At 42.0% G+C, this 23,234-nt stretch overlaps 1 protein-coding gene across 13 annotated transcripts in view; it reads right to left on the bottom strand.

The window, feature by feature from the left end:
• Window positions 1-22,271, bottom strand: part of LOC109936127 (CUGBP Elav-like family member 2) — a 74,902-nt gene extending 52,631 nt beyond the window's left edge. For 12 of the 13 annotated variants that reach the window (XM_048610144.1, XM_020534755.2, XM_020534754.2 and 9 more), the window contains exons 1-3: window positions 22,126-22,176; window positions 14,869-15,003; window positions 8,539-8,618 (exon numbers count right to left, since the gene is read on the bottom strand). In XM_048610144.1, the coding sequence (XP_048466101.1) occupies window positions 8,539-8,618; window positions 14,869-15,003; window positions 22,126-22,174 (264 nt within the window). In that variant the 5' untranslated portion in view covers window positions 22,175-22,176. Of the gene's footprint in view, window positions 1-8,538; window positions 8,619-14,868; window positions 15,004-22,125 lie in introns of all 13 variants that reach the window. The other variant, XM_020534752.2, reaches the window with a different exon arrangement.
• Window positions 22,272-23,234: the final 963 nt, after the last annotated feature.

Consider the following 23,234-nt stretch of genomic DNA (forward strand, 5'->3'; position numbering starts at 1 on the left):
GCTCAGCACCAGCGGGTCAGACCGCCCTCCCCGGCTCAGCACCAGCGGGTCATGGACCCCCAGCTCAGCACCAGTGTATCATGGACCCCCAGGTCAGCACCAGTGGGGCAGGGATCCCAAGCTCAGCATCAACAGGAATGGGATGCATAATGGTAGGGGGCTGGGGGTGGGGGTGGAGCTTCCCAGCATTATCAGATCCTGTGTAACGTAACATTTTTGTTGGTGCAATTGTGACCTGATTGCCCCAAGGCTGTGCCTTGTGATCAAGGGCTTTACAGAAGCAGTCTATGGTACTCGCTGGAATTAGAAAATGGAGCTTTCTCAATCTGAATCTTGTCCCCATCACTAGATGGTCACTCTTTAACGTCTTTCGTGCCCTCTGCCTCCTCCAAGAGACCCCTCCTACCATTCAGGGTAAGGAACTAATTCCAAAGCCTCGGCTGATATTTGGATCTTGCAGGGACAGTTCTTTCATTGAGGATATTCCTAAATCATGGTGACTCCTTCTCCATCTTCATTGACCTTGAATTTGCATGGAACCACATCCCTCATCACTGAGAACAGGTGGGGGAAGTGGGGGGGGGTACAAAAGGATGAAAAATAAATGCAGAAAACTGCAGGGACAGCTATTTATTTTGGCATTATTCACCAGGGCAGGATGCCACCCTGCTTTCTGCTCTCGTTCATTCATTATACTTTTGTACAAAGAAAACAGCCATTTGTGTGACCATGACTGTTTCATTCTCCTTTTACAGATCATTCTCTCCATGACATTTTGCTTCTTTCTCTCATCGTTTCCAATTTTATCCTCTTATTAGCAGATCTCCTGTGGCATTGCTCACAGACAGCCCAAGTTCTCGAGATCCAGACGTGGTGACATATAAAATGTCGGGACCAATCAGAGTGCAGCTTGTAAATTTCAGGTTCCAGGTCAATTATAGGTTTACTCTTTATTGAAGGTCGTTGTGTATTTGTAACATAGTGTGATGTCCAGCAGGACAGATCCACAAGATTCTTTTAAAAACAAAACATTCAGACAAAGCTGAGCCAATTCCAACAGTAATGGTGAAAATTTCTGATACTGCCCTGTTCATACAGAGGCATATATCATTCAGCAGTGAGGGAAAGTGAGTACACAACATTCTTCAAAGGAACACAATTTTACCCATTGTGCTGAGGACTTCCATTGCTGAAATACATGTGGAGATCAGAAATGCTGGAAACAGTCATGCCAGGTTTTGAATTGGCACTCCTGATTTTTGCACAGCCAGTTGGAATGCTCCCAAGGACGGCGAGCTCACTATCTGGGTAAGTGAGGGGAGAAAAATTCTGCTTTTGGGAATTCCTAGCCTTTTAGGCTCCAATTCCTGCTTTGCAGCCACACGTTCCTGCCACCCTCATGTGGCCAGCTCGGAGACGGTCTTTTGGTTTGTTGGCAACAAATCTTTCGTCCAACACCACCACTACTAACCCCACCACCAACCCTGTGTCTTCGGGTTATCCTCCTGGGGCTGGTTTTGCTCGGGGTCCAATGGTTGTTGGAACTCTATGACTACCACCACTGGAACACACACACGTCAGTATTTCACCTCGAACAGCGGTCCTTCAGGACAACGGCATCCAGATTTGGTAGACAGGGAGACAGCAGTGGTCCTCTGACCTGTGACCATCTGTGAATGGGAGCATTCAGCTTTCTCAATTCCCAAGGAAAGGAGATGCAGCTATTTGTCATTTTACACTCACCTATTGGTTTTTTTTTCATGCACAAGTGTCAATAGAACTGGGAGAAGGAATCCATAATCTGAACAAGAGGAAACATTTGACAGAATTTTGCATGTGGCTTTACAATGGGATCAGAAATATGTCCAGGGATAGGGCATTTGGCCCTTCAAATTTGGTCCACTTTCAAATAAGATATGGCTGATCATCTTCATTTTTTTATGCCTTCATGGGATATGGGCATCACTGGCTAGGCCAACTTTTATTGCCCATCCCTAGTTGCCCAGAGGACAGTTAAGAGTCAACCACATTGCTGTGGACCTGGAGTCACATGTAGGCCAGACCAGGGTAAGGATGGCAGGTTCCTTCCCTAAAGGAGGTCAGTGAATCAGATGAGTCTTTCCTGGCAATTGACAATGAATTCATGGTCATCATGACACTCCTAATTCCAGATTTTTATTGATTTTAAATTCCACCATTAGCCATGGTGGGATTTGAACCCGGATCCCTGGATTAACAGTCCAGCAATTACACCCCAAGGCTGCAGTCTTCCCTTATTGATACTTATCTACGAAATGATCTCATTGGATGGCAGAGTGGACTCGATTGGTCAAACAGACCATAAGAAGTAGGAGCAGAAGTAGGTGAAGTATTTATCAAATACATAATACTGAAGGACACTACTATTTTACGGATAGCATGCTTTTCATACATGTAGCCCACAGGCACATTATTTGCTACAGGCCAAACTTGCTGGAATGCTGCTTGTACAAATGGGAGCAACTGTTCCCTTGTCTGTTGCCATTCCTCCTCCCCTACCCCTTCTCTCTCTCTCTCTTTCTCTTCACTATAAAAAGATAACTGCCAGGAACTTGGATACATACTGTCCTCTGCCTTTCCTCTTTGCTCCCCACATTCATACCAGAACCTGCTGCAGAACAGCAGGAACTGCAGGCTTTTTGCCCCTCTGTCTGATGCCGTCAATGCCCTTTTCTTCTGTAGGCATCAATGCTATAGGCACTTACATATTTTCAACATTTTGTCCCAAGTGACCTTCCTTTAGTTAGAGGCAATTAGTGAGAATACCAGCACATCTGAAACCAATTCGCCTTGTGAGAGATTAAAGGTAAGAGGGGAAAGATTTAAAAGGGACCTAAGGGGGCACTTTTTCACACAGAGGGTGGTGCATGTATGGAATGAGCTGCCACGGGAAGTGGAAGCGGCTGGTACATTTATAACATTTAAAAGGCATCTGGATGGATATATGAATAGGAAGGTTTTGGAGAGCTATGGGCCAAATGCTGGCAAATGGGGTTACATTAACTTAGGATACCTGGCCAGCATGGATGAGTTGGACCGAAGGCTGTTTCCATGCTGTACAATTCTATGTACACTTTCTAGGGCCCTCAGGTGGCACAATGGTACAGTCCATACCTCTGGGCCAGGGGACCCAGGTTCAAGTCCTACCTGCACCAGAGATGTGTAATAACATCTCTGTGCACGTTGATTAGAAAATACCTTGATGCCTGGGGAAATTTAATTTACGGGCCCTCTTGTGGCATAGTGGTAGTGTCCCTATCCCTGAACGAGGAGTCCCAGGTTCTCGTCTTACCTCCAGCAGTGTGTAACAACATCTCTGAACAGGATGCTTAGAAAAACAGATGAAATTTAAAAAAAAAAATTACACTTTCTGGAAGACAGGAGCACACTTATGAAGAAATGGGAATCGTGGGAAATGGGTAGCTGGGGCCCAAAACAAGTTAAATTGATGCAGGTTGTTGATTGCCCCAGTGCAAACCCTCTGAGCTAAATGGCTCAGTTAAATGTTACACTGAACAGAATTCAAACCGAGGGCCTCAAGAACAAGTTTAATCCTTGCACAGTATCAGCTGTGTCCTCCAATTTTGGGGTCTTTTGTTCCTTACAGCATATGAAGCATTCTCGAGGTTAAGGGGGTAATATTACAACGTCTGAGGTGAGAGAATTTTAGTACTATTTCTGGTGGAGGGTACTTGGCAAAAGTAATTACTTCAGTTCTCTCTTTAAGAAACATGCCTGTGGGGAAGTGTTGACACAGGATTCAATTTCTGTTGTGTTTTGGGACAAATAATAATTGACATCTTCTCCAAAAGAGAAAATAAAAACACAAAGGCATGTAATGTTTTAATAAAGGGCTTTGTAAATCTGCACAGAAACACAGCGTGCAGCTTGTTCAGGGATCGTTTAGCACGGCCAGAAACTCTGGGAAGAACACTCACTCGTTGACATTTGGAAATAGGGGCGTTAAATTCAGCTCATTTTAATCCTCTCCTGAAATTAATGTAACTGTAATAGCTGTTGATGTAACAGAGTGAGGTTGATCTGACAATGTCAGATAGCTTAACAAATAACTTCTGAGGAATCAAACCGGACTCGAAATGTTAACTCTGTTTCCCTTCCCTCCAGCATTTGCAGCAAATGAGTGAATGAATTTAAACTGGAAGTCCTGTTTTAATGGGGGCCATGTCAAACTTGTAGATGCACCTTTTCTTCATTTTGAATTTCTGGTTGTTTCATTCATTTACCCGTACGTTCTTGTGAAATGTTCCTGCATCACATGTAGACAGAGCTCTAGCATTGCAACGCAGTCGGAGGCCATTCGGCCTGTCACATCCACACCAGCTCTCTGGAAGAGCAACTCGTCCACTTCCTCTCCACATTACCCAATTTTCCTGCAAATGCTTTCTCTTCAGGTAATGATTCAATTCTCTTTTTGAAAGCCATCAATTTGAAACTACCTCCACCGCATTCTCAGGCAGTGCACATTACAGATTGTAACTGCTCACTGAAATCAGTAAGTTTTTCCTCATGTTGCCATTGCTTCTGTGCTCATTACCCTAAGTCTATGTCCTCTGCCAGTGGAACAGTCTCTCTCTCGTTATTCAGTCTAGACAGTAGGAGGATAGAGGGAAAGGACTTACTGCCAAATCTCTTAATGCCATTGTGGAGCTGGTCACTAGATGGTATGAGGGCAAGTGTCCAGACCTCTATCTTTGGTGTTTGACAACGGGAGAGGACAGGCATGTGACCCCAATGCTCTGTTTGCTGGGAAGTTGACAAGAAAAGTCCCTGATTACAAATGCTCAGTTGTTGAGAACCTCCTGCTTCTGACCACTGGGAAATGTGAGAGCTGGGCTTCCAATCCCAAACCTTCTAAATGTCTATGTTATTGCTGCTTACTGGGTGAGGCTGGCTTAAATGGGAACGGTTCCAAGGATCTGGGGTGAAATTTACATGGATAAATTGCAGGACCTGAGATTATTCATCTTGGAGAAGGTTGGGAGGAAATTTGATAGGTGATCAAAACCATGAGGGATCAAGGCAATAGATAGGGAGAAACTATTCCCACCGGTGTAGGAACAGCTAGAGGACATGGGCTTAAAGTGAGTAACAAAAGAATCCAAAGAGTCAGAAGGCATGCTTTTTCTAACTGACACAGGCTCCTGACATCACTTGGGCCCGAAGGAGCATGTGAATTAAATTTCCCCTTCTATTACATGAGCAGGGTTAGGATTGGGGGTGCATTCCAAGAGTACACAGAGATTCAATTTTAGAAAAAAACTGGATAAACACCTGAGAGGGCAACAACAGAAGTACAGGAGCTGCAAGGTGAAGGCAGGCGGCAATGTGATCAGCTATAAATGGCTCTTGCAGAGACAGCCTGCACAAACTCAAGAGGCTGAACAGGCTCCATTAGTGTGGCTGCCGTTCAGTGGTCAGTAGTGTAAAAATCTCACTAATTATCCTTTCTTCTCTCCTGCAATGGCTCCTGGACTCCACTCAGCACCTCTGAATTACAGGAGGTCTAAAATCACTGCCTGGGGGAGTGAGCACAGAAGCATGCTTGCAAGCTGTTATTCAGTGTCGATGCCTCTTTCAGAAAATAAAAACTTCTGCTATCTTACAGCTCTCCTGATAATGCTGACTCAGTCTGGGCTGACCTTCCATGGGCAATTCTTGCCGAATACCTCGAAGCGAGTGTGGAACCTCTGCGCCTGGGCCCCACCAGTGAGAGCAGCACAGCATCTGGCATTTAGCAGTTAGCACCTCTCCCCCACCTCTACCTACTCCAAGGACACTGGCACTTATTTCTAGCACTTGTGCTGCACAGGGCTGTGGCAGAATGCTACACCTTGGCGCAGTTGGTTTATTATTAAATGATTTAAATAACATAAAAGCTGAATTGGACGGTGTGAGCATAACACAGATATGACCAAGTTTTTACACATTTAAAGAAAAAAAAACACACTGATCAGAAGGAAACTCTGCATATGGCAGATGTAAAATGTTTGGAATAATCTAGTGGGCATGAGAAAACGAATTCAGGCCCTAACATTTTATCCCTGTTCTCGCCAACCTAATGGAAAACAGCTTTTTGCGGAGGTGGGCGAATGTTAGTGGGAGCTACACTGATCTCACCGCCTTTTTGGCAGGTCTGAATATTAATGCTAGGTGGTCGTATCTGGCAGGATCCTCTCTAAATATACTGCTAAGGACATCACCTCGAGTTGGTTCAGTGCCGCATTTTGTTGGGAAATGAGTTACTATATTAAGGTTGCCACATAAATGCAACTTGCATTTGTTGATCTTCTACTTCAGTCTGAGGTGTGAATGGGATGGGAAGCTGGGGAGTGGTATGATGCTGTAACCCATCTGGCTGTGGGTAAATTCAATTGCTTCTTTTTAAAGTTAGGAAGAGCTGGAACCTGAGGAAGGCCCCTTCAACTGTCTGCACCACAGCTTTATACATGAAATCTGTATTATAGATATAACCTGGTATTTTAAGCAGTGCCAATTACTGTATTGAAAGAAATGGAACTGAACTGCACCTTTTGCAAAGTAATTTAACCTGCAATGTACTTATACATTTTTATAAGTGACCTCTTGCTGTTTGCAACTATTTAAAAAATGAATTGATTAATTCAGTCCATGTGCAACGTGGTAACACTATGTTGTTATTAGCAGCTTGAACGAGATGCCTTAACAACCATTAAAAAGCAGAGAGAAAGAACAGACTTTATAGCTCATATCGGAATATACAGGGAGAAGGGGATGGGGGAGAAAAAAACAAGTACAGGAAAACATAACCACCACAAAAGATTAAACAACACATGAATGAGAAAGAAGTTGATTTAGTTTTTGATGCCAATTCCCTGTTATGCGGAGGTTTGGTCAAAAAACACAGCAAAAACAAATTAAAACATGTTTAACCTTTGGTCTCTTAGTAGGACATTGCTGATTTCAACATCTGCTTTGCGATTAAGTTAAGTACCACAGCCACCACTTAGCAATTAGAGAGGTCAATCTTATTTTTAATGAGTGCAACAAGTTGTTAGTTAATGACTTTAATGCGCTACATTCTTTAAGACCTGTGGTTAAACAGTGTTTGAAGACATATGCAGATTGTTATAAAGCTGTAATTTCCAGGAAGTTACCTTCTCCCAACACATTCCACCCTGGTTAAAGCTGCAGTATATTTTCTTGCAAGCCCCATTGTATTGTGAGCAGTAGGTTTGCCTTTTAAAAAGGCTAATAAATTCTATTACCAATTTGAGCCCGCATTGCACTAAATCACTTCCAAGCTCCTCCCAAGTTATTTTCTCCCCAGGGTGTTGATGTCTAAAGTGACAGCAGGCAATTGGCTTTTGGTAGCAACAACAGGCTATTTGACTGCAAAGGCATCGCAGTGGAGGCTGACCATACCCTCAACCTGATATCCACACGCACACAACTTTTGGCAAATAAACTGCAATTGCACGAAAAAGAATGAAGAGGTCTTTTAAGACAGCATTTATGCTCCTCTATGCTTACAGACTCCACCTCTGTGCAAGTGCATGAGATGCTTAGCTCTGCAGGGTCTCTGACTGACTTCTGATAACTAAGTGGTTTTGATGGAGTAGGCAAGTCCCTTAATAATGAAATCCAAATGTGGGCACAATGGTCAAGCCCCACTCAATCCCAATTTGGTCGTTTCTCCAAGCAGGCTCACTGTTGTCAAATGGAGGGTTGTGCTCCCTAGTCAATCTGCTCTACCCTCACGAGCCCAGGTTTACGACAGCACTCCTCAGACTGATAGCAGTGAGCTGGTCACAGGTGAGAGGTCAGCTCTTAGAATCTGGCTATGCAGAAGGGGGCCATTTGATCCATTGTATTTATGCCAGATCTTTGGAAACATTATCCATTTAGTACCTGGATATAGTGGGGATGCCCCCATCTCTGGGCTAGGAAAGGGTTCAAGTCCTGCCCACTCCAACACTGTGTCGTAACATATCTAAGAAATTTGATTGACACCCAGTTTCCCTTCATTACTCTTCCCCCTTAGCTCTGCAGGTTTGTCTTGGGAGAAAATCATGAGACTTTTTTTGTGCAGTTTCACTTTGGGAAGCGTGTTAAGCGAGCTCCTTCAGCAACCCTCGACTTTTAGGGAAAGAATATTGCTTTTTCTCCCAGAAGAAAAGGTTTCATCTCTTCTCACAATGGTGAGTAAATGTTAAATTCCAGGTGCGCATCATGACCCGCGATCCATCTGCTGGGAACTTGGGAGGTACTTTGAGAATATTCGGAAGAACTTGTGAAATGCAGCCAATAACCTCTTTGCATTATTGTAGCATTTTCGGCTATCAGATATACACACGCACACACACACACACATATCAAAACTTGGAAAAAGCTACAACAGTTGGGAGTGAGAGATGACCTTTTTGCAATGTTATATACTGCAGCTTCCCCACATTCTACAATATCCACAAAGAAACAAGTAAAGGGCAGACGATACAGTACCTCCATGGTCTGGGACTGGTGCATGGCTTTGATTGCATTCTGTGCCATTGCCCTTGTGGAAAACGTGACAAATGCACAGCCTGTGGGGACAAGGGGGGACAGGGGAGCAGGAGAGACAAAAAAAAACAACAAGACAAGAGGATTGGACGCTTGTTAAACTAACACAACTCTACGAGAACGGCCACAAGACGACACTGTTCTCAGTAGTACATAAAAATACAACAGCTTTTTAACATTTCATTTTCACGTGGCATTTTTCTTTTAGCCAAGAGCAATCAGAGCAAGCCATGCCTTCCCTCCCTTTGCTGCTGGCCCCCAAAGCACCTTGGTTAATGCACTCACGAGAGAAAGGAAAATAGGTCAACACACCATTTTACATACACAGCTGTCGCACTAGAAAGACGACATAGAACTCACTGTGCTGTCCGATCTCAGTGCACATGGATCCCAGCTACTGCTGCTGACTGCCGTGGTTTAAACGGACTCGTTGTTCCTTCCATCGAGATTCTCAAACCACACTTCTACATGGAGTGGGCTGAGGGGTTGCAGGTGAGGAGGAAAAGGCTAGCTACTAGTTTTGTTTTGTGAGTAAGTCTAAAATAACACGTAATGCTTCCCTGAATCAAGTAAATTTAATAAAATCAGCTTCTGCTTCCTTCTGTTCATTTCAATTTAGTATGTTTGCACACAGTCATCTTTCTGATGGTGTGCTGTCTCAGGGTGGAAGAGGTGAGTGACTGATGGGCGTTGAGCATTGCTCAGATGCTAAAGGTGAGGTTGGGAATAGAATGGAGCCAAAGCGATGTTCTCCTTCCAAAATTATACATCGGAATTTGTCTGACCAGAGGCATCTGTGTCACACGGGAATGACTGACTCCTTAGGGGTGCCTTTGATATCATGTCAGTATTCAGAAAAAGTTTTGGCAAAACACATGATCCCATCCAACTGTGCCATATATCAACCTTTGCATGACTATATTCTGCTCAGATTTGTACCATTTACACAATCACATGGTTATAAATTACCATTTTCACCAATAACCCATTTTAAAAGGCACTCTGAGGCAGACTTATATTCTATTTTGACTTGTACAGTTAGTTTTAAATTTCATTTTGTTTCACCTCCCCAAATTTGACCCCAATCCAACTCACACGAAACAGCAAAATGCTTCTGTTTGCCAACCTACTGTGATTCCTGTCCAGCACCACGTTGATTTCAAACTTTTCATCGTCATTTTCAAATCCCTCCTGGGTCTCGTTGTTCTAACTTCGTTTAGCAACCCCACCCCCACCCACCCTCAAAGGTAGGTGTGCTCCTCCAATTCTTGCCTCTTTCGTGTTCCCTGAATTTCATCGCTCTACTGTCACACAAGAGGTCACCTGTGGAATACCCTCTCTAAACATCACCACGTCTCCATCTCTCTGTCCTCCTTCATGTTCTTCCTTAAGCCTGTGTCTTTGACCCAGCCTTTGGCTGTCTGTCCTGAGCTCTTCTTCAGTGGACTGGTATCACGTTTTGTTTCTGTGAGGCACCTTGGAATGTTTTACGATGCGAAAGGTACAATGTCGTAATATTACTGCCCATTGGCTTTTACTTTGACCAAGTAAGAGTAAGCCAGATTTGTACATGTGGCCATGTGTGTTTCGCGACTGGGTTTAGTGGTTGGGTGGGTGGGCGGGCAAGAGATGACCTGCTTTAGTTTCTTTTGAAATCTAAATGTCTAGGCTGCAAGCCCTCATTCCGAGATGAACGCAGGCCAGTCAGCAACTGAAAGAGAAAGGACAGGTTAACATTCAGATACCAATCTTTGTACAACAAACTCTCAACAAGGGAAATAAAACCCCACTTCTCATCTTTCAGTTGCAAACTGTCCTGCTGCACATGGCTTGCCTTTGCTTCAGATCAGTTAATGTTTTGAGCTTGTATTTCTCAACATCACTATCCAGTCTCGGTGGCGTAAGACACTTTAGATGAGCTTCCCATCCTGATTGGTCACCCATTTATTTGGAGCTTATAGTCAGTGTTGGGTGCGAGGGCTGAAAATTTATAACAACACTGTTTCACTCATCGTTCATTGTGCCTGGAATTGGAAACCGTAATGTTTCATGCAGTGGAAACAGAGAGAATGGTGCCCCTTTCTGGGAAGGGAAATCTAGAGGTTGTCCATACAAGACAGTGACCAAGAATTCTGAAATACAATAGGGAATTCCAAAGAAGCTTCTTTACCCAAAGGGTGGTGAGCATGCGGAACACTTTACCACAGGGAGTGGCTGAAGTGAATAGCATTGCATGGATACATTTAAAGGGAAGCCAAACAAGCTTAAGAGGGAGAAACAGAGAGAGGACTACAACGGTAGATTTAGATGAGGAAAGCTGGGCGGAGGTTTGAGTGAAGCACAGACTGGTCAGGCTGAATGATCGGTCTCTGATCTGTATTTTCATGTAATCCTGTCTGGCTGTAAACGAAGGTGGGAATGCCCATATTTACTCTTTAATAAACTGTAACAATTCTGAAACACAAAACTGAAGTTCATTTGCCACATATTTCAATGAATCTTCATCTCTGGTTGTCAGGGGAAAGGAAATTTTCCAACACCTGGAAAATCTTTGCGTACTCATGCCGCAATACATAATTTCAAAGCCATGATGCTTTACAAAAATCGCAGACTGTGCATTTTAATCAATTTCACCTTTCGTGGCTGTAATGATATTTGAAATTTCAGAGCTTCAAAGAATCAGTGATTGGGTGAGAGAGAAAAAAGGGGGAGAAGGCTGGAGAATAGCTTAAATGAAGGCAACGAGAGAGGCAGTAATGATGTAAACTTGGAGATGAATGCACATTTTCCAGTTTCTTTTTTCTATTCATTTGTGGGATGTGGGTGTTGGTGGCTGGGCCAGCATTTCTTGCCCATCCCTAGTTGCCCTGGAGAAGGTGGTGGTGAGCTGCCTTCTTGAACCGGTGCAGTCCACCTGCTGTGGGTTGACCCACAATGCCATTAGGGAGGGAATTCCAGGATTTTGGTTTCTTTTGTTTCAAAGTAATCATAAAATATTGCGACTTGGACATGGTTCGTTGGCATTGACAGACTGACTGCTGAATGCATAGAAAGCCCTTCTTTTATTTGGAAAATGGGTGAAGGGGCGATGGGCTGAACAATTTGATGTGAGGAAGCTGCTTGTAGTTGAAACTTTAGAAGGGACAAGACAGTGATTCTCACATGTGGATACAGAACCCAGCCACCCCTCACCCTTTGAGCGATCCACCAAACATTAGCCTCAGATACAAGAAGCCATTGAGTGTCTTTAAGATAAAGATGGATAGGTTCCTGATTAGTAAAGGGATCAAGGGTCATGAGGAGAAGTCAGCAGAATGGGGTTGACAAACCTATCAGTCATAATCACATAGCGGAGCTGACATGGGCTGAATGGCCTAATTCTGCTCCAGTATTTTATGGTTTTCCAATTTTAACAAATAAATTGACATTTTTCATGTTTATTTTTATTTCAGTGTTTAAAACAAGCTCCATTTTTGGAGAAATGCCAAGTCAATGCACATGGATGGCGGGGTGGTGGTGCAGGACAGACTGATAACACTTAACTTACATTCTGTTTCTCACAGTATATTTCAGACAAAGAGTAGTGGGGAGTTGGAGACACTTTAAAGACTTCTATTTGAACCTATCCAACCTGCGTGTGAAAGCTACCTGCCAGCTTAAATCATATTTTAATATATTTTTCTCCTTTCACTCGACTAGGTATAAAAATACCTACAAATTAATCTCACTTCATATCAATTTTTAAAAAATTACAGGACTCATTTAATTGTGTCTGCAAAAACTTACAATTCTAGAAGCTTCCTGGTATCTGTGAGGAAATGTCTATGAAGTTACAACTTGTCAGTTTTATCTTTTTCTACATTTCTCTAAATAACTGATAAATTGGTCTTGCCAGAACTGGAAGTGTACACAGATAGGGTTAATATCAAGGTTGCCTTGTTAAATATTCAGTGTTGGTTATCTTCTGGCTGGCAAGAGAAGGCTATTGGAAACAGTAGTCTTCACTTAATTTTTTTTAAAATTCGCAATCTTGCATCATTTCTGCATTTCCTCCAACTCAATAATATCTATGTCTACAGTCAGGCTTCAGAAAGTAATTTCCATCTGTCTGACATGATCAGAGGCAAACACTTACCTCACTGTCAAACAGCACACCTAACACATCTATTACCTTTGCATCTGGACCAGAAGAACTCCATCCTTTACTCGAATGTTAAATTACCTCCATGTTTGAGAGTGGGAAACAGAAAAAAAAAACAGACAACATCGCACTGTGCAGACCTATAAAACTTACAGGGAAAGGGCACAATCCCTGCAGAATAGGTTTTGCTTTAAAAAGGTTGCTGTTACTTGGTAATGCACAGCTGTAACCTGCTAAGGTCCATTTAACCAGAAGAGGAAACTGGTCTGTCGCTTTTAATCTAGAATTAATTATTGACTAAACAGGCTCAGCCTTCTCAAGGTAGTAACGTAGCATCTCTGACAGCACAATGCTTATGCCAAACCTCAATTGCTGCCATTATTTTTTCCTTCTTTTTTATCCAAAATTATTTTACTCCTACCATTGACCCTTTAGAAGCCAAGAGTTGGCTGCAATGATAGCCTTGAGTGAATGAGATGGAGATAAAGGGAGACCAAAAGCAGAAAATGCAGCAAGTTAGTGAGTCCTTGCAGTGTTTATGATGGACTTAAACATTCCTATCCTCTCACTGGACCCGGATTCCCTTCTATCTACACTGGCAGGTATTATGGGTCAGTTAGATGTTTGTTTCTGCTTACTCATTGGAGTTTACCAATTGAGCACTGAACCTATTATAGCATGAATCATCAATAATATCAAGTCCAGCCTCAGCCCCAACCAGCCTCGTCAGATCTCTTCCTCCTCTCCGACTTCACCGGTTCAAGTACAAGTTGTTGTCAAGCTGTGGTCATCTAAGATTGACATTCCTACTACTGTTATGCCCTGCATCAGAAAAAGACAGTGCATAGGTGAGCACAATTCCTTAGTGGTTATTTTGCAAAATGGTCAGGGCACAAATGGCGTGCAATTAGACACAGAGAGCCTCCCAGAGAATTGTGCTCAAACCTACTGGGGCTTCTAGCTTTATTCTGCCTTCCCAAAAACAGTTTTATGGGGAGAGGTTGGTGGGATGGGGGATAAAGATTCCCCATGTGCTGTTATGTACAAACAATAGGCACTTCCTAAAATATCTGTTTAATTTTCATACTTGTGACAATCTCTTGATCCTTGCTCGCTCTAGTTGGGCTGTACACATGTTCCGATAAGCAGAAGGCAAGGAAACATTTTCAAGCCCCGTGTTGCTGCTTTTGGAGGAGTCTCACCTCCTTCGAATATCTGCTTATCTCTCACTGTATTTCATGAATGTTCATTAACTGGGGCAGCAAAGAGGTGAGACAATGATAAAAAGGATGAGGACTTTGTGAAAAACAATTCAGAAAAACACATCTCCCTCTTGGTTACAAGCACATGATGCTGCGGTGTAAATTTCATTCAATCTTAAACATTTTGGGCACAATCCTCCTGACCGAAGCCCCTCTGCAAATTATAAAGCAGATTCCTAACTGGCTTTTGTTAAGTCAGTGCCACTTCAGGAATGTTATTTTCTCTTGTATTCTCAAAAGCAGTAGTGTCTTTCCCATGATTAAGTGACTATAACTATTCCTGTTTCTTTTGTGTGTCTGTGTCTGTTTATTGTATGCTCATGTCCTTTGAGGGTGGGGTTGGGAGGCACAGGGAATAGAGAAGGCAATTAAAATTGGACCCTTTTCCTAACAGTCATACCATTATGGCTTTCCTCAAATTCACAGAAGTATGTGCAAATTGATGTGATTCTTAACTAAGATTTATATACCCTTTATGACTCTCACAATTGCTCCTGTAAATCTCAGTTGGTGACAAGACTGAAGGTTATTAACCATGCCACAATTGGGGAACTTGAATAGGACTAAAATCACTTGGTAATGCACGTAAAACAAAATTTATTATTTTCTAGTTGACTTGTAAAATGACTCTTCTGGAGCTGTAATGGTAAGAGTCAAGGTTTAATGCTAATACAACTGAAGAGCATGGCATGATATAGGTATAAGCATTTTGCGTTTATAACATGTCACCTGAAGAAATGAGAAAGTTAACACTACACTGGAAGTAACATTTTGAATGGAAGATGCACCACCCAACTTTATTGACTGTGGCGTATATCTCCAATTAGCATGGAGGTAGGTAAAAACAGACAGGATGGATTGCACACTTGCCTCGACTCAATCCATCAGGACCCCGTAGAATTCTGCATTCCTCTATCTGTCCGAACGTTGAGAACATCACTCGGATGTCATTCTCGTTGCACTTTTTCGAAACCATCCCTATGAACAGCTTTCGGTCTTCCACAGCTAAAAGGGAGAAGAAAAGAAAAGGCAGGCGAGGCATTAGTGGCAACTTATGATAATCATTCTCCATCAGTAACATTTCAGTGATCAGTAGCGATGAGGTGAGTAAGTACAAGGCGATGCTGATACCACTTACAGTCCTAGAAGTCAGCAGCTTCTTTTGTCCCCTCACCTAGTTCTGAGGAAGGGTCACTGGACTCGAAACGCTAACTCTGAGTCCTCTCCACAGATACTGCCGGACCTATTGAGTTTTTTCAGCAATTTCTGTTTGCGTTTATGAGCTACTGCCAGAGTTAACTTGAATAACAAATTAAATCATGGAAAGTAGGTGCTGTCATCACCATTGCCCCTCGCCCAAATAAAAACACCATGGATGTCAGTCTTCAGATACAGCCCTAACTCTAACAAAAGGAATTTCTGACTTACGTCTAGTAGACTGTATCAACTTTATAATACAAGAAAGTTTTTGTGAATTCATATATTTTCAAGCATACACGACTGATTTAAACTTTTGGGACATGATTTAATATGAGTACTTCAGAAAATGCATCTGGATTGGTGACCACAAGATGATAGAATTCACCCTGCAGTTTGAGGGAGAGAAGCTGCAATCAGATGTAACAGTATTACAACTGAGTAAAGGTAACTACAAAGACATGAGGGAGGAGCTGGCCAGAGTTGATTGGAAGGGGAGCCTAGCAGGGAAGACAATGAAGCAGCATGGGTAATTTGGGAGGCACAGCAGAAATTCATCCCAAGGGAGAAGAAACATTCTAAGGAGAGGGTGAGACAAACACGGCTGACAAGGGCAGTCAGGAATAGCATAAAGGCAAAAGAAAAACATGCAACGTGGTGGAGATTAGTGAGAAGCCAGAGGATTGGGAAATCTTTAAAAACCAGCAGAGGATAACTAAAAAGGCAATTGGAGGGGAGAATTTGAAATACGAGAGTAAAATAGCCAGCAATATAAAAGAAGATTACAAGAGATTTTTGAAGATATTTAAAAGTTAATTGGGAGATAAGAGTGGACATTGGACTGCTAGAATATGAGGCTGGAATAGTAGTCATTGGGAACAAAAGAAAATGGGAGTGGAACTGAATAGGTACTTTGCATCAGTTTTCACAGTGGAAGACACCAGCAGCATTCCAGAACTTCGAGAGAGTCTGGGGCTAGAGATGAAAGTAGTGGCCATTACAGAGAGAGAGAGATACCAAAGCATGGCTGGCACTTGTGGAAAACACTTACTAGGAGTCAGCACTTTCAGGAGAGGTGGCTAGGAACTTATTGGCAACAGCACTGTGCATTTATATAGCACGTGTAACATAGTCAAATATGCCAAGCTGCTTCACAGCAAGAATGATCAAATCAAGGTTAACACTGAGCCACGCAAGAGCTATTATAGCAGCTGGCCAAAAGATTGGCCAAACAGGTAGGTATTTCAGAAACCTCTCGAAGAAAGAGAAAACCAGCACGGACACTTTATGTCACAAAGCAGAAAGCTTTTAAGAGATCTTGTTTTCTGATCACAAACAAAAGACAGAGAGCTTGCAAGAGACATCAGTAATTGAGCTGCAGCAATGCAAAAGACAGAGGGTATCCCTATCCCTTGGCCTTCTTTATAACTACTTGACTTAAACCTTGGACTGATTAGGCATATCGCTCTCTTCACATGCCCGAACCAGAGATCCGGGTTCAAACCCCTTTTGCTCCAGAGTATGCGATAACATCTTTGAACAGGTTGATTAGAAAATATCTACAATGGAATACTGCCAGTGATTCATAGTCATTAATAATGACAATTTTCATAGCTATAATGAGGAAGTACTGAACTGTTTGAGGTGTCATTCTTCACATGATATTTGAACTAAATTCGTTTCTGCTTCTTCAGGGGTTTGTTCATGGGAAACAATTCAATGAATAATCTATAAAGATGTTAATAAAAACATTTCAAAACAATGTTATTACTGTACACAAGTATAATTTGGAGCCTGTGGGACTATGTTTAGAATAACTTTAGAGCTAGGCTTCATGTGACGGAACAGGCTCTTGCTCTCTGATCACTTTGACAGAAAAGGATTTAACTCATTTATGGACTGAAGAGCCAAGAAGGTGCTGATGGGTCATATAAACATAGAAAATAGGAGCAGGGAGTAGGCCATTCGGCCCTTTGAACCTGCTCCACCGTTCAATATGATCATGGCTGATCAGTCCCCTGTTCCTGCTTTCTCCCCATAACCTTTGATCCCTTTATCCCTAAGAACTACACCTAACTTGCATTCATCTCACACTTTATGAATAACAAGATGACTCAAGTTCACAGAATTGGGTAATAAATAAAACCTCACACTGAGTGAAAGAGATAGATTATGAATCTGGTTGGAGGAGCATCAATCAATTTGACCGAAAAGTGCTTTGTGGAAATCTATTTTGTGATCTTGGGCGAATTGCTCCAATTATTGTGTTAATTTAAGGGCTGAATAAAGGTCAACCATGCTGGGAACCGAGAGATATTTAGCTGTCATTGAGCTTGACTCCAAGTTCTGGGGTTAACTTTCCACTTTCTCTGCATTTCAGGGCTACCTTCTGTACACTGCCAATTGCCACCATACATTTTTGGACTGGAATACTTTCAAGTATTTTCCTGCCTATTTAAGATTAAAATCTGCTTCTGTTTTCAAAGCTCCATGTATTTATTTATGAAGCATCACAGTCATAAGTCGTCGAAAACAGTCATTTTTTTCTCTTGCTTCTTACTTGTTGATAGCAGCAAACTTCCTGAATGTAACTAATACACACAAAACCATCAGAGCACAAGTTGAAAATAAAGTCTGTTTCGTCAATGAAAACCCAAGACGAAAGGGGAAAATGTTGAAGTGAGTAGAAGACAAGGTAAGGTTTCAGGTCTCTGCGTTGAATGAAAGACATTGCTATACCCTTCAGTCCATAAATGAGTTAAATCCTTTTCTGTCAAAGTGATCAGAGAGCAAGAGCCTGTTCCGTCACATGAAGCCTAGCTCTAAAGTTATTCTAAACATAGTCCCACAGGCTCCAAATTATACTTGTGTACAGTAATAACATTGCATTTATGTAGTGTCCTTGAGACCAAAACAATTCAAAGGATTTCTTGCACTTCATGCAATGAATTACTGTTTGAAAGGAATCCCAGGCAAATGACTACCACCAGAGAATCACAAAACTACATTCTTGGGACATATACATTATCCTAAGGGCAATGTGCAGTCCTAAATGTAACAATTTATCCAACTGATGCACAGACAATCAACAGGATTAAAAGTTTCCATGGGAAGGTAAACAGTTAATAAAGAATTGATTTTGATCCCTGATTTCACGATGTTGAATCAACATGCACATTGCTTCCAACTTTCAGTCATTATTTCTTTAGACCTTAGTGTGTGATGTCTGTACCTCCTTTTGTCATCTTTTTCTCCCGGAAACCTCAGGCTTTCAAATTCAAAGCTGTTGCCAAGTCATATGCAGGGCTGATGTTTTACCTTCTTATTATATTTATCAAAATTACAAAATAAACGTAATATAAATGTAATACCCAATATCAGCACTTTAGTTTGGTTGTCCTGCTTAACTGGAATGGAGATTGAGTTGACCGACGTAGCTCAGTCCCACACCTGGCAGTACACTTGTCAACTGAGCTAAAACAATAATGTTTTTGGTAAAGGTTTAAACTTCTCCATCAGCTGTGCTGTCTCTACATTGTTTGTAATTGGTGGAAATAGGAGAACGGTATTTACCTGTTCCACTGTTTCCATTCCCCAAAACCCTTAGATACAAAGGCTGGTCTGACTCCAACAAGTAATCAGTCGTTGTAGAAACAGCTCCTAAAGTGTCTCATTTAATTAACCAGCTTCCTGCTTGTTAATGTCAGCATATGGCATTTAATTACAGTTTGAAAATTCATAAGCACACTCATTATGAATTTTTATGACAACTTAATCTATAATTACTATTACTCAAAAACTGTTTTTCTTGGGTGTCATTTGTCTTAGAAACTGAAATATTATTTATCAAACATCTCAAAATATATTGTTTCGAAGGCCACAATGTTCATTCTGAAATTGGTTCAAGATAAATGAGAGCGTCCCTTATCGCCAAAGTCAAGATTTTGCTCTCTCACAGTTCGACTTGCAATCTTGAGAATCAGTGACAGACAACTTCTGAACACAATCGTCAACTGTGAAATGAAAGATTCATCAGTACCGTACAAAGAGCACTGGGTCAAGTCAACATAATTATATTCCAAAAGAATCAATTAGACTCAGTGAAGACTCTACAGTCTTTCCTCACTATCACATGGTGTCATCTTTGGAAGAGTGCCATATGCACAGGGTAAGGCTCAGACTAGAGAAGGAAGCCTCTTTGGTAAGAAATTTCATACCATTACTTAAGACATGGAACTTGGCCAAATGCACAAGATCCTGTTAAGAGTGGTAGACGGTTTTGCACTCACGACTGTATACCTTTCAGAGTGACCTTGGCCACTGATGCCAAATTAGGATCAGTTTTATGTTCTGTGTCTGATCATGCTTGCCCCAAATGGAGCCCACAATACCCAGTAGGATTGCCTCAAAAGTGCTAGTCATCGTGCATTCACAGGCTCAATGTTAGGGGCAAGGGTGGGTGCCATCTTAGACCACTTATGAATTGTTTAGCGAATTAATGAGGCACAACGGTAACATCAGGAGCTATGAAAGAAGATGTGGTGCTTCCACCTGCATTTTCACATCAAGAGGATGCCTTAACACATGAGGAAATTAGTGGTCGGGCCTTTTTAGGAACAAGACAATGGCATTAGACAGCAGGAAGCTCTCTGATCTTCATATATCAACTCTACTGTATCCTTCAATACCTAGTTTCTTCAAAGACTCATTTAATTGTCCTGAATCCATTTGTACCAAATGTGCAGGGGGCATCACCTAAGTCTATTTTAAACTAGTATTTCCAAAGAGAGGAAGTAGAATGTGCGGTCAGTTTGGCCAAACTCATCCCATCTTTTCAGTATACGAAGGTCACATTTTATTTATGGACTGCCCTTGTGCCAAGCCTGAATCCTGCCTCTGAATTATTGACTGTAGAATACAGTGCTATAGATGGCCTCAGCGCCTCTGATCTAGGCTAAAGGAAAAACAAACTGTGCAAGGTTTTGTTCTTGATCAATAATCAATATCCATAAGACCATAAGAAACAGGAACAGGAGTAGGCTGCTCAGCCCCTGAAGCCTGAAGCCTGATTGACCCACTGAGTAGGACTGTGGCTGATCTGACATTCCTCACACCTACTTTCCTGCTTTTTCCTCATAACCCTTCATTCCCCGATTGGTCAAGAATCCACTTCAACTCTAAATATACACAGGGACTCTGCCCCCACAGCTCTCTGTGGCAAGGAGTTCCAAAGACTGTCAATCCCCAGTGAAAAAATAAAATCCTGCTCATTTCAGTCCAAAATTGGCTCTCCTTCATTCTGAGACTATGCCCTCTGGCCCTAGACTCTCCCATGAGGGGAAACATCCTCTCAGCATTTATCCTGTCAAGCCCCTTAAGAATCAGAAATGTTTCATTGAGATCTTGTGTTGATTCGTGAGGTGTGCATGCAGGTATCAAAGTCAAGTATGAGGTGGATTTGTCTGCGATTCCCTGCAAAACTGAAAGTCCACAACCACTCATTGGAGATGAGCATAGGAACAGGAGGAGCCCATTCTGTCCTTTAAGCCTATTCCATTATTAATTGAGATCATCGGTGATCTGTGTCCTAAGTGGTCCCATATCTCTTCACCCCTCTGCTAAGGAAAAGTCCATCAATCTCACTTTTAAAATTAACAAGTGATCTAGCATCAATCTCCATTTGCAAAAGAGAGAATTCCGAACTTTTACTCCTCTTTGAGTTTAGAGGTGCTTCCTAAGTTCATGTCTAAAAGTTCTGATGAAGGGTCGTTGGATTCTAAACATCAATTCTGTTTTTCTCCCTACCGATGCTGCCAGACCTACTGAGTTTCTCCAGTATTTTTTGCTTGTCACCCCTGAAAGGTCCATTTCTAATTTTTCAGACTGTGACTTGTAGCCCTAGACTATTGAAACAGCAGAAATAGGCTTTTTTTCTATATCAGCTCCCTTTCATAGCACGAAAATTTCAATCAAATCAGACCTTTATCTCCTAAATGCTAGGGTATACAATCTTAACTAGTGAAGTACTATTATGTTGCTAAAACCAAAGACAGAGAGCACTGGAGTAGAAACAGTGCAGTATTACTTGCATTCAGACCAACACGGAATACAGCAACTCCAAACTGAGGTTTACAGAGCATTTATATAGGTGTACAAAAAGTGAGAAATAGGGTTGGAGAGATGCATGTGCAAGTAGCCATATAGTTAAAATAGGGACCTGGCTTTTAAAAAAGAAACAGAGCAGGACTGGGAGTTAAGTATTCCTGGATATAAGGTGTTCAGGAAAGATAGGAAAGGCTAGAAAGGAAAAGGGGTGGCAACATTTAACATACAAGATTCTGAAAGGGGCTGGATGAGGTGAACACCGAGAGGTTGTTTCTCTGGCTGGGAAATCTCAAACACAGGACCATAGACTGAGGAGAAGGAGTTGATCATTTAGGGCTGAGGTGAGGAGACATTTCTTCACTCAAAGGGTTGTACATTTGTGGAATTCTCTTCCTGAGAGAGTTGGGAATGCTCCATGGTTTAATACGATTAAGACTGAGATCTACAGATTCGTGATCTCTCATGAAAGTCAAATGATATGGGGAATGGATGGGCAAGTGCAGCAGGTTCTAGTGACTGCTATAACTTATTCCTGCAGGGGGAGCTCTTGTGGGGCAGTGGTTGCGATCCTACCTTGGAGCCAGGAGATCGAGGTTCAAGACCTAACTGCTCCAGAGGTGTGCAATAACATCAATGAACAGGTTATTTGGGAAATATCTAGACTGTTCCTCCTCCTATTTATTCTGTCATAATGCAAAACTCATGGAACAGTACTTCCCTACAGTTATTACCCTCAGGAGGAAAGGGGACTACAAAACATCATTTAAAAAAAAATTGCAAGAACATCGCACCCCCCCCATTAGTCAAGGCAAATGCTTCACTTACCATTTGATTTTTCACTGTCAGCAGGTTTCATCTGAATAGGATGATGCATCTGAAAAGAAAGAGAAAAACTCAAATCATTCTCTCAAACACAAAAAACAAAATAACTGTTCCAAACAGACTCAATTTTGAATATTCCCAGCTGAAGGCTGCTGCAGAACAGCATCAATTCTCTCCCCATTACTTAAAATCAAAATACCAGTGGCACAAATAAAAATGAATACCGTTTTTATTTTACATGCAATTCCCCATCATCATAAAGGTATTTATCTGCACATATCCTCAATTATCTGCAAGGATTTGTACAGAGAGTTACTCCCAGGCAGCAGCTTTGCTCCCTGGTTTGTCTCATTCATTGGTTGCCTCCAATCTAGATGACATGTTACTTTGAGCAATAGCACAAAAACAGGAATCAGAAACCCATTTTGAGTCTTTCCTGGCTTTTAAATCCATTGACTTCACTTCCTAGTCCACAACATATTCAAGTCAATATCCTTGTCCTTGCTGATTTCTCAGTAGCCTTGCTAACACTACCTTCATCATTTCTGTCAACCTTTGCTCCTCTGACTTGGCCTTTCCATTCGTGCCCTTTCCACGTACCCAGGTCATTGGTAGCACATCTTCAATTGCCTCTGTCCTACTTTGTGGAATTTCCTCCCTCAATCTTGTCTCTGCACCAGCTTGAATGGAAATTGAAGTGTGAGAGAGTGTGTATTTTTCTATGCATTTGTGGGATGAGAGTGTTGCTGGCTGGGCCAGCATTTATTACCCATCCCTAGGTGCCCTTGAGAAGGTGGTGGTGAGCTGCCTTTTTCGACCACTGCAGTGTGCGTGTGTGCGCGCGCCGCATGTGTCTGTGTAGGTGTCGGCGCCCAGTCTTCAAAGCAACATCCCACAGTTTGGTGGCAAATTTAAAATCTAGCCCACTTTCTCTTGTACTGTCACTGGCCAGCTTGAGCATTCTCTGCCCTTGTTTTACGATTTGAAGCATCTGAATTTATGTATTTTTTCAGCTCTATTGTTAATACAATAGATTCTGCTGCACCCAGGGTCTCTGAATCATAACAAGATCGCACTCATAAAGAATATTAAACACAAGTACTGCCCTTTTT

The sequence above is a fragment of the Rhincodon typus genome, chromosome 22 (genome assembly GCF_021869965.1).
Source record: "Rhincodon typus isolate 14 chromosome 22, sRhiTyp1.1, whole genome shotgun sequence".
NCBI lineage: Eukaryota > Metazoa > Chordata > Chondrichthyes > Orectolobiformes > Rhincodontidae > Rhincodon > Rhincodon typus.